Below are 12,365 nucleotides of genomic sequence, written 5' to 3' on the forward strand. Positions count from 1 at the left end.
GATGGATGGATGATGGATGGATGGATGGATGATGGATGGATGATGGATGGATGGATGATGGATCTCATCATCAGGCTGAAAGCTTTGCATCAGCCGGTGGGGGACTGGGGCTGCTTTTCAGGGCACAAGCTGTTCATGGGGTGCTTTATGCACCTGGGTGAGGCTGGGGGATCAGGGGTGCTGATCTCCCTCCTTTCCCTTCCTGGGGAATACAAACTGCAGAGCCTCGCTCTGGCTGGGAAAATGCAGCATCAGCCACAACACCCTCAAGCATCGCACAACTGGGGCCTTGCAACTTTGGAAGGAGGGACACAAAGTGGTTTTCATGGAGAAGAGCATGAGCCATGTAGGATGGGGACTGCTCTGAGGGGTGCTGGGAAAACAGATGCTGCACAGGTAATAGCATGCAACATGAGGACTGCAGGCAATCCTGTGCCCAGAAATGCTGGGTCCTGCTTATTCCATGGGAGTTGCAACAAAAAGAATTCACACTTCCCCCCCTGCTGTGAATAAAGCTCTATAGAATGTTCTTCAGGTGGATTTCTTTCCTCCACCCTCCATCTTCCCTTCAGCTTAATCCAAGCCTTGGTCCTTGATCTTTTCTCCTCCCTTGGAGACATAGGACCAAGCACTACCTCAGCCAGATTCTGGCACCAGCTGGGAGCACAGCATTGTCCTCTTCAGCCCCAGCAGCAGCTGAATGGCAATGGATTGCTTAAAAATTAATCCAGCGCTTGTATTTCTCATTCAACGAGCTACATTGTTGGTGCACAGCCCAGAAAATCTTTTTGGGTTGGCTATATTTTCTGCACGTTATTTAATAAATGACTTCACAAAGAGCTAAATGCAGCCACAGAGTCAACAGGGAAATTGGGCAATGATTAACAGACACCGGGTTAGTTGAGGTTAGTTGAGTTAACGGGGCCCGCTGCAACTTGAGAATGGAAGTCTGAACAGGAAAGGGTACAGTGAGACACCCACCAAGCCCTGGATGGAAAGTGGCAGCTCCAGGGGCTGGGTCACTGCAGTTCTGGGGGGCTCAGGGGGTGCACAGAGCCCTGTGTAGAGGTGATACTGGGCTTTTGCTGCTCTTTGTCCCTGCCTGGTTGCGAGATCAGGGGCTGCCCTCTGCAAGTTGGCTGTGGGAGCCTTGCCCTCCCCAGGCATTCCCAGAGCCTGTTTCCAGGACAGCTTGGGTTTCTGCCAGCCCCAGAAGTCCTACAGAAATGTTTCAGGAACCCCTTACACAAGCTGAGGGGAACATTGACCAATTGGTGGGAAATGGAGTAACTTCCCAATTGCCCAAGGGCACCAAAAGAAAACAGATTTGCCTGGAGGCCGGGGCAGGGTTACAACTTCCTTGGGAGAGAAATGGGTGGTGGGACCTTTGCTATCCAGACAAGGAATACAGTCCCTAATCCCTACAGCCATCAAGAGTTAGGGCTCAATCAAGTTGTCCTTGTGCTACACCATGGCTGATGGCAGGTCTGTAAGGAGTGGATTATCCTACCCCAGAGAGGTCAGCCACTTTCTGCCAGCACCAACCTGCTTCCTATATGACAGAAGCCACCCAGAGAAGATACTGGGGATCAGCTGACCCCCCACCAGAGCTTGAGGAAGACTCACCTTTGGCTAAGCCAAAGCTGCTTTCCCAACACCAACTTATACTCCCAGTGGGGCAGGAGTAAGGAGGATTTGGGGCTGGGGCAAGTTACCTCTGGGGAAAAAAAAATGGAAGAATCATCCCTGGGAAGGCACAGGCAGCCTCCTGCTGATTTGGATCATGCTGTAAGGTTTGGTTTGCAGGACTATGTGCAAGCAAAGCACAAAGGGAAACCCATTTAACAGACCCCCAGAAAGGAACATGGTCCCCACAAGGGTTTCTCCTGAAAAAGGAAATGTGGAGAAGATACCTGCCCAGGAGAAAGCAGCTCCACTGCCTCCAGCCTTTCAGGGTGGACAAAGCCCTGGCTCATCTCCTCTTGGCTTGTCCCTCAGCCCCAGGTGTGGCTGCAGGGGTCAGTTGTGCAATGGAACAGCTGCTTTTTGAGCAATCAAACAATCACATTTGAATCTTGCGCAAAAGTCTCTTCTGGAAAACAATGCAACAGGCAAAGTGGTACAAACATTGGCAGGCACCAGCCCTGTTCCCCACCCCCTTCCTCCCCAAGGTTTAAATGTGAGAGGTGTCCCCCACCTCTCACAGCTCTCAGGGACACGGCAGGATGAAGACAGTGGCCGCCCTCCTCCTGGTGGGGATGCTCATCCTCTGGGCAGAGCTGCCAACAGGTAGGAGATATCCCAGGATAAGGCACCCAGGAAAAGCTCAGGGGCTGGGAAGGAGCCACATGTACATGGATCCTGTGGGAGGGGAGGGGAGAGGAGAGGGGTGAGCTTGCTGGGCAGCATCTCTTCAGTGCCCCTCAGATGCCCTGGAGCAAACCAGTCCCTCCTCTTGCAGGCAGTGCCTGGTCCTGTCCCCCCGTCCGCTTCACCTGCGCCCTGCACAACCCGCGGAACCAGTGCCTCTTGGACCGGCACTGCCCTCGCGGCAAGAAGTGCTGCCGCTCCTTCTGTGGGAAGAAGTGCCTCTCCAGACCATCTTCCATCCCCATCTCCTACGGTAGGAGCTCAGGAACATCCCGGGAGCTGATGAGGTGGCTGTGGGCAGGAGCCGTGTCCAGCTGCCAGAGCCCCCATCAGGCTGGTGGGGTGGCTGGTGGACAGACATGTGGGCTGGGGACAACACCAGACACAACCTCTTTCTTTCTCTCCCTTTCCCAGTCTGAGCTCCAGCTTCCAGGATAGACTGAGGGTCATCTCAGCATTCCCATCCCACCTCAGCTCCAGGATCACTCTGTGACAGCTGCTGCACAATGCTCTGTGCCACCCACTTCCCTCTCCCTCTGTTCCCCCACTGCTCTTCTAACAAATAAAAGAGGCTTTTTCCAGGGGTGCTTGTGATGTGTGACTCCTTTCCCCATGTCCCCCCTCCTCTCTTCATCCTGACACACAGCCCCACTGCTGCTTTCACCCCAGAATTTCTGCCAGGGGAAGAGGATGAAAGTGGTCTGGCTACACAGCTGCAGCGTGGTTAGGGGCTGGCTTGGGGGAGAAAATCCATCCAGAGGCACAGAGCCTCCAGGAGGAGAGAGCAATGGGAAAGGACGGGAACAAAACATGACAGGTTGCTTTAGGAAGGCTGGAAGGCTGCAAGGGGCCCTGGAAAAAAAGGCCCCTCCCAGCTGGACAGGGCTCTGGAAGGGAACAGACCCTGCCTGCCCAGGGGGATACAGAAGGCAGTTTCCCCATGAATACCTTACTTGGGGCACATCTGGAGAGCAGAGGAGGGGGTTACACAGACCCAAACCCCACATGGTGCTGAACCCCTCACCGAACCTGAGCTGGTGGGGAAAATTCAGCTGAAGAATATTGCCTGGGAAAGCCTCAAGCCAGGGCAATAAAATCATAGCTCCAAGCGGTTCTTGTAATTTTTGTACAGCTGAGTGCTGGGGACAAAAATTCAGGAAATGCCAAAAGACATCAGCAGAAGAGAGAGTGTGCAGCCCGAGGGACCTGCTGGCCTCTGTGCAGGGGCAGAACCAGGCAGTGCCACCACCCCCTGCAGGGACAGAGCATCACCCAGCCTAATGCCCCCAGCCCATTGCTGATGCCAGGCTTGCTGAGAAGGTCCCATTCTCAACAACCAGTCCCAGCCCAGACTGAGGGAAGAGCTTGGTCTGTCTGCACACACTGAGGGGAGCAGAGAGGAGCTGCTGCTGTGTAAGAGCTGATCCCCACAGCCAGGCACCAGCACAGCAATATGGAGAGCAGCACCGGCCAGCCAGGTTTTAAATGGCCTGCAAACACAGCGGGGTGAAGACTCTGGCTGTGGGATTGACACCTTGCATGGTCCATGGGAGATGCTGGAAGCTTCCTGGCCGAGACTGGGGAGAGCATCTGCTGGAGTGAGTCCTTCTGGTTCACATCTGCATAGGTGATCTCTTCTCTGGGGAGGAACTAGAAGGAGGCAAAGACTCAGAAATGACTCTGATTGAGAAGGAGGAAGTTCTGTGGTGAAAAATCCCAGCTCTTTGCTTAGCCTGGCCACGGGAGGGCAGAGAGAACAGGAGAGTTTATGCAGAGCTGGGGAGGCTGAAAACGCCAGGTGATCCAGCAGGGACAGGCAAAACAAGAACTGAGAGCTCATCAGCCAAACTCAGTGTAAAATCAGACATTGCTTCTAGCCAGTGTAGAGTCCTTGCAGGGGAAAACTCTCCCTGACAGCAGCCCAGCCCTGGTGAGCTGTGCCACACAAGCTGTGGGGCAGAGGATGCTGAGCCCCAGCGCTGCCCCAGCCATCCCCACATCCCTGCACGGGGCAGAGCAGCCGGATTACACCTCCCACAGATCACAGCCCTCCTCCTCCATCAGCACCAGCTATTATCAGCCGCTATTAAGCAGGCATTTCCATACAGCTGGCTAATTTGATAATGCTGCAATTATCTTGGTTTGTTAACAAGATTAAATTGCTAATTGGTCTGATTAAGCACAGAGCTCCAGGCATGGGGTGCCTCTCATCTGGCCCTGCATAACCCAATGGATGCCGTGCTCAGGGCAGCAGCTCCTCTGCAGAGACAAGGAAATGGTAGGAAGGGTTCATCCTCCCAAAACCTGCTGCCTGAGGCCTCCAGATCTCCCCGTGAGAGGTCCCCCTTCCTGCTCTGAGACAGCTTTGCTCATGTCACCACTGTCACCCAGCTGCTGGCCCAGGAAGGCAGCAGGAGGTGGCTTTGGGCCAGAGGGTGCTCTGGGGACATCCAGTCTGTCTCTGTCCTGCTGCTTTCTGTTTTGGAGCCCTGTGAATCAGAAATCCCTGAAGCAACTGTGCCTTCACCTGCAGCTGTGTCAACAAATCCTCTCCCAGGCACAGGTCCCTGCCTCCAGTGCACAGCATTTCCAGCTATCACTGCCTGTGCTGGGGAGCTCCCAGCACTGGATTAGACACATCTCTACCCCCTCTGAAGTAGCACCCACTGGGAGGAGCACCAAAACACACAGGTCAGGATCACTGATTGTGGTCAGCTCCTGGCAGCGTACATTGGCTGAAATCCTTTGATTCAGGTTTCTGGGAAGGAAAAGAATTTCCCTCTTTGTCCTAGATAGGTGCCAGCAAGACAGTGGGAAAAGCAGTGAGTGCTGTGTCAGAGGGATTCTTCCCACATCACCTGTTTCCCCAAGGCCAGAGCAGTATGGACATGAAGGTGTTCATTTCCTCTGCCTGGGTGCTCAGGACTCACTGCTTCTCCTGGGACAGGTCTGGTGCTGGGAAAGTGGGAAAAGGCTGCACTCAAGGGCCCAGCTTTGAGTTAGAAACATCCATCATGGCACGTCACAGCAGCAGCACCACTGCAAAGCAGGCCACGGGTCTGGCTTACTCCATCTTCCCTCAAAGCAAAGGTTTTCAGGCCAGTCACTTTTGGAAAATTCCCAAAGGAAATATCCAACACTCCCCAGCATCCCAGGGGATGGAATCCAGAGTGTGTCCCTGAGGATCCTGCAGCACCACAGAGCATCCTTGCTCCATGCAATGTCCTTTGTTCCACTCTGAAATGTGCACAGGACAGAGGATGGAGAAGTCAGGTCTCACCCACAGCACTGCAGAACGTTTTTAATATTTTCCTGGAGCCTCCCCCTGCATATGTTATGGTCTGGCTCGGAAGACTGGGTGGTTGGGGTCTGAATACAGAACAGTTTGGTGCTCAATGGTGATGTAAGACCTTTTCAAGAGATGATTCAAACCAGCCTAATAAGAATTACTATAGCTTTGACAGCCTTTGAAAGGGGAGGGTTATTTAGCTAGTCTGGGCTAGGAGTGGGAATCTGTAGTCCCAGCAGGATCTCAGCAATCACATCAGTTCCAGAGGAGAAAATACCCTGGGCAGAGCAGATCCACTCAGCAGCAGCTCTGCCCGTGGTCAGGAGCTAGGCACAGCCCTCATCATTCCTGCTGAGGAGCAGCAATATTCCAGGAGGGAAAAGGAGTCAATAGCATTCTGCTCCCCACCATAAAAGAAATAGATACACACCTCTGCAGGAAAACAAACCATCCTCACATTTAAAGGTCAACAAATGTATGAATTCACTCTGTGCTTTTGTCTGTGGGATGGTTTATACAAACTCAGCCCCTCACCTGGACCTAGAGCCTCTCCAGGGGCAGGGAGAGAGTGATCTGGGCCAGAGCTGTCTCACACCAGCTGATGCCCTCCAGCATTCTCTTTCTGAAGACACAGGGGTGCTTTGTCTCACACTGCCAGGATACACCAGAAACCTCTCCCAGTGCCCTCCCACCCTTGCCAGTGGGCAGGATACCAGTTTCCACCGTGCTGGGAGGGCAGGGGGGAATCCTGGAATTACATAGTGGAGGGAGGCAGTGTCTGCCACCAGGGCACGTTTGAGAGCAGGGATGGAAGCTGTCCCTTCTGCCTGGCTCTGGCACATCACCCCGGCTGTGCACTGCCCCCAGCCCCCTGCATGGTGGGGAGCCCCAGGGCGGTGGGGGCTGCCAGGGGATGGAACCACAGCTGAGGGATGCCAGAACAGCCCGTTGTCATTTCTCTCCTGCCTAAAGAGCTGCCAAAGCTCACAAGCTGCTTGTGACGAAGGCCTTCAGTCTGGCAGGGAACAGCTCTGCCTGCCCCAGCCAAGAGGCAGCAGAGCTGTGCTGAGCTGCTTGGCTCCAACCCCCCTCCATCCCACCAGGAATCCTCAGCAGGCTGCTCTTTGCTGCAGCTGCACAAGGTTGTGCACACCCAGGAAGCCTTTCAAATGCTGCCAGGACTTCCCTGAGCCAGGGAGCCAAAAGGAAGGCAAAGAAGATGAGGCACTGACAGCATCCTGTAGCTGAGGGAGATCCCTACATGCCAGCAATCCTTTTCCCCATGCAGAAAGAGAGGAAAGGAGACATCTCTGTCCTCTGCAGTAGGAAATGTGGCCATGCCACACTGCATGAAGACACATGGGGGCTCAGCAGGAGGCTGGCAGGGCAGCTGGGCCTCCTTGTGTCCCACGGCAGGCTCCATCATCCCTGCCCTCGCAGCAGCCCCATCTCTCAGCTGGGCACTCCCCCCACAGTCCCTCACAGAGGCTGGTGTCTGTGTTCAGCCAAGCAGCTGGGATGTTCCACAAATAACAGCTCTGGCAAAGGCTGGTGGAACACTCAGAGACTCACATGAAGCAGTTTGCAGGGAGGAAAGGAGCTCCCATGGACGCCAGCCCTGCACCAGCCCCTGCTCACACATGCATGTGTGTTGTGGCCCACACACGGTGGTAAACTCACCATCACCCCCAAATCCACCAGCACAGGAACAAAGGTTCTTGCACACCCCTCCCAAATGGGGCTGCTCACCTGCAGAGAGCCCCTCCCAGCTGAAACCAGTGTTTCCCTACAGCTAAGTGTTCTGGAAGAGGAGGGAGGGCTATCTATGCTCTAGGGCTGCCCAATGAGCTTCTCTCTCCCCCAGCTCCTGCCGTGGACGGGAAACCATTTCCCAGCTCCTTCAGGTCCCACCAGCAGCGTTGGGGGAATTCCTGTCTCTTCAGCCCTGCCTGTGCCAAGGCACACACAGATGCTCCTTTCCCTGACATTATGTAGGTTAATAACATGCAATGTGATGGCAAGACACAGGGAACCGCAACGCAATGTCAATATTTAGCTTTTACACATTTGGCTAATTAGGAAGCAACCTGTGATTCCCTGAGAAGGAGGCAGGGCTGCCTCGCCCCTCTCCCTCCCCTCCTGTATGTTCCCCGTTCAGATGGGATAAACGTCAGCTCCCTATTTCTGGAGTTCGCTGGTCGCAAACGGTCTGTCCCAAAATGCTATTCCCAGGCAGTGGATGTCAGAAATCATTATACTAAATAAAGCTTCATGAATGATTCATGAGGCTGGATTTCACATTAATCAGGGAGAGATGGGCAAAAGCAGCAGAGCATCGCAGACTGCCCTGTCGTGTTCCTGCACAGCCGGGCAAAGGGGAAGCTTTGGACCTTCAAGGCGCAGATCAGAGACATGGTGACAGTCAGAGGAGCACCCTGGTCCCAGCAGGATTGGAGCCTGACCCAGCAGAGACTGAAAGAGGCAGCGGACTGTTGCCCAAATACCTTTCTGCTTCAGGAACTCCTGTGACTCGATCGTGTTAATGACCCCAGGGCTGCTGCTCCGAGCATCCCGAGATGCACGACTGCTTTCTGCAAGAGCTTGGGAATCCTGTACTGACTCCCTGGCTCTGTGCATGATGGCCTCTAAAAATAGAAAAGTGCTTTCCTGAAATGTCATCAGGAGGCTCTTTCCAGGGCTCAGGGAAACGGGGTTTCTGCCTGGATGCCAAGCTGCATCCCAGCAAACCACCGGGCATCTTCTTGGGACACAAATGCTACTTCCACTGCTCCAAGAGTTTGGAAAGAAGTGCTTTCTCTTCAGGTACCTGAATCTGCCTAAAAAACAAGCCCTGAACTCTGTCACAATCAATGAAAAAATGAGCATTGCAGCTGGTGGAAAGAGGTAATGAAACCTGGGATCCTGTGTGCATATCGCAGGAGCAAGTGCCTGTGTCTCCCCCAGCCATCCAGACTCAGCCAGCAAGCTCTCATCCACCTGCATCCTTCATCCTTGGCTTCTCCTCTGCTGCTTGCACAAGGATCCCTGGTAAAAAACCCTCAAAACTACAAAAATGTAGTGACAAGCAGCCAGGATGGCTGTACAGCAGGGAAAAATCCATAGCCAGCATAGCAAACCTGGGCTCTGACATGGAGACAGCAGTGATTCTCCATGCAGCAGCAGAGGAATATCTATCAGGAGACTCAGGAGCTGTCAGACACCCCTGCTCCCCCCTGCTGTGGCTCTGCAGCCTTCCCAGGGCTGGCAGTGAGTCACCAGCCCTGAACCACAGAACCACAGCACGGCAGATCCGCTGCCCAGGGCACCTGGGGGCTCAGGGGGGTCCCCTGCCAGTCTGACCCCCCAGAGCCACCCTGCAGCCCTGGGTGTTGTGTCACCCCACACCCAGTGCTCCAGCATCTCCAGCCCCACATCCTCCTCCGTGGACTGAGGTGTCCTGCTCATGCTGGACATGCTGGGATGATGTCTAAAGGAAGGAGAGGCAGAGATGGGATGGAGGAACTCAGCAAGTCCCTGGCACCCTTCAGAACCTCAAGACCTGAACACATTCCGGCAGCAGAGCTCTCTCACCACCCCCAGCACTGCCTGAACCTTCTGCAGAGAGCCCAAAAGACAGCATCCTCGCAAAGACAGGAGCAGACCCTTCCCTGCACCCAAGCATCTCCAGCTGTAGTTGTTCCTGCGTGTTCATCCCAGCCAGCACAGAGGCAGCTGGAGGCAGAGCTGGAATGGGAGCAGGGCGCTCATCCAGAGCCTCAAACCTCCAGGGCACTTCCACCTACAAAACTACCAGAGTGATAATTCACCAGAAAATTTATAGTTTTGAAATTCTCAGCTGTGTCATCACAGCTGGGCAGAGAGTGAAGAGCCCCAAGCCCAGTGGCCACTCTGTCTCCAGCTCTGGTGGGGAGACAGAGCCTCAGGGCAGGTTTGCTGCCCCTGCTTCCACCACTGCCAGGCCCTCACCTGGGTTTGCTGTGGGATGAAATTATCCACAGGATCAGATAAATCTCAGGGAAATCACCCTTTAACTTGACCCCCTTATTGCACAAAAAGACTTATTTCCAATTTGCCTCATTATATGATTTCTAAATACTAATTTATAAGGCATTTCCACGTGCGGTGCAGCACAGGGGCAGGTGATGGACCTCCCTGCTCCACCTTGCTGGCAGGAATCAGAGGCCACCTCTGGCTCCCTCCATGGCCATGGCCTTGGCTGTGCACAGCTATCAAAAACAAAATGCAGGGCAAGTGTCCTCACTGCACGAGCCTGCCGAGAGTCAAAGCTCGGCTACACTCTTGGATACTTGCATAATTTGGCCTGCAGTATTGTAAGATTTAATTACAGTTAAAGTTGTGCTTCCATCTTCACCTGTCTCTCTCCTGGCAGAGAATCCAAGGAGTGAGTCCATGCTGCCTGTGCAAGAATGGGTAGGATGACTGGGTTTTGTGGCTTTCTCTGTACTGGTAAATGAAGTGTGACTGGACTGAGCCTGACACCAAAGATGGGTGTCAGGGAACAGAGAAAGTCCTGCCATTAACCTCTGACACCATGCTGCCCTTCCACCTGCATCCCTACCTGTGGCAGCTCCTAGCTCTGCTGGGAATGGTCTGGAGAGGGCTTGGCCCTTGGGAAGGAAGCCCTGGCCTGAGATGCTCCAACAGGTTAATGATGAGCCTGGGAATAGCCTTTGTTTTTCATGAATTCAGTTCTGGTAATGTGTCCTGGGTGTTGGAGGACAGTGAGACAACCTGGAGCAGAGACAGAGCAGAGGGAGGGGATGCAGCACGTGGGGATTGCAGGTTGCTGTAAGATGGAGGCAATCCAAATGCTCCAGGCATGTGAGAACTCGCCAGTAAATCAGTGCTCTGAAATGCCTGACCTTACACTGCAGCATCTCCCTGCTCCCTTGCCAGAGGCTCTCCATCTATATAAAAAATAGCCATTGCTTTGGTGCAACTCCCCAGAATTTCTCATGTTTCCTGTTAGAATTTCAGAGCCTAAATGCAAGTCAAGGTCTCCAGCAAGTTCAGTGAATGGTCATCAATCTTTCCTGGCTCAGGCACCCAGTGAGCTCTGTAAAACTCAAGTCCAGAAGAGTTCCAGGCTGTCAGAAGGATGGGCTGTTGCAGGCCATACTGAGAGCCTGTCCCAGACCTGCTGCAGATGGATTCCTATATATATATATATGATATACAGGTGTATCCAAGGGCTCCAGAGACTGAATGAAGCTGGTTAATTAATTTTCAGCATGGAGCGGGCTCATATCCCCCTGTCAGCAGCATCCACACACACCCTGTGGCTCTGGGAGGAAAATGGGGGTTGTAGGGATGGAATCCTGTGGAGTTGGTGTCCCTACTTTTCTCCTCCTGCTCAGAGGATGCTGCTAGCACAGCTCACTTTCTCTCCCGCAACCCCATGAACTGGCTCCAGGGAGAGGCATGGAAACTGGGACAGTTGATGGCACAAGAATGGGAACAGCCAATGGCATGGGAAGGAAAAGCCCAAGCCCCTCCATCTGGAGCAACCCCCTCCCATAGCCCAGGGAACAAACACACCAGCGAGCACAGAAACCACCAGGAAATAACAGTATTAAGGAAAGCCCATGCATTTAGCATTAAGTCTTTGCCACTGAGAAACACAAGCCCAGGCTTTTGCATCTGGCCTAATTTAGCTTTTTCCCTCTGGAAAAGACTATTTGTGAAGTGCTTTGTGCTCATGTCCCCGGCATTAATCAGCCCATCAGCCGCCAGCTCCGCGGATCCCCCTGCGCTCGCAGGTGCGCTGCTCTATCCCACCCTCCCACGTGGCAGGCGCCCAGCGGCTCCGGCCTTTCACAACAGATATCCAAGGGGCTCAAAAGTGCTTGAAGAATTTTCTTTTAATTAGAGGAGCTCTGGAGATATGCTATATTCATATGTATTTCCTGCTATTTTTTTAATTTATTGCTACGACAGCTATTAAAAAAAAAATAAAAAAAAGGCAGAAAGAAGAAAGGAAGGGAGCTGCCACAAGCTGAGCGCCTTTTGGGATGACTCACTGCAGCACTGAAATGGCTGCTGGCTTCAGACTCACCCTGCCTCTGCGATTTGCTTCCAGACTGCAGAAGAGACCACGGCAGGAGGTTTTGCCCCCCGTGCCCGTGTGGAGGATTTGCGTGCGGTTATCGACATAATCCGCCCTGGTCTTCAGCGGGCGGAGACTCGCCTTCCTCAAGAGAGGAAAATGGGGGGAGACATGAAAGGAAGAGATGGCGAGGCATTTCCAGCTGACCTGATTTTCTGCTTGTTCCCATCTCCACATCACTGCCAGTTAGCTCAGGAGTGGCAGCGGGAGCACGGGGCTGGCCTGTGCCGTGGGGAGCTGCGCCTTAGCGGGGCCATCGTAAACACAGCTGTGCCAAGGAACAGCCCTGACACCTCAATTTGCTGGAAACAGCCTTAAAATGGGAGTCTCCCTTTCCTGCCACAGCGTACCAGTGTCAGTGCAAAGGCAGGCCAACGAGCTCTGGTTGGCTTGTGGCAGAGTCAGGCCTTTCGCCTCTGAATTTGTGCAGAAAAGGGAAAATTCACCTCAGGTGCCATTGACGCAGCAGCCAAGTCCCCTCTGAAGGATGCCGTGATGCCAGCACAAACCTGCACGGGGCCTCTGCAGTCTGGGAAGTGAACTTCCCTCCTCTGCAGC

The 12,365-nt window shown here is 53.7% G+C and overlaps 1 protein-coding gene across 1 annotated transcript; it reads left to right on the forward strand.

The window, feature by feature from the left end:
* Positions 1-2,203: 2,203 nt before the first annotated feature.
* LOC107213196 (sodium/potassium ATPase inhibitor SPAI-2-like) lies at positions 2,204-2,953 on the forward strand. Its single transcript, XM_015647305.1, has 3 exons — positions 2,204-2,289; positions 2,462-2,623; positions 2,785-2,953. The coding sequence occupies exons 1-3, from the start codon at positions 2,226-2,228 to the stop codon at positions 2,787-2,789; spliced, it is 231 nt and encodes a 76-aa protein (XP_015502791.1). The 5' UTR covers positions 2,204-2,225; the 3' UTR covers positions 2,790-2,953.
* The last annotated feature ends 9,412 nt before the right edge of the window (positions 2,954-12,365 follow it).

The sequence above is a fragment of the Parus major genome, chromosome 20, assembly GCF_001522545.3.
Source record: "Parus major isolate Abel chromosome 20, Parus_major1.1, whole genome shotgun sequence".
In the NCBI taxonomy this organism is placed as follows: Eukaryota; Metazoa; Chordata; class Aves; order Passeriformes; family Paridae; genus Parus; species Parus major.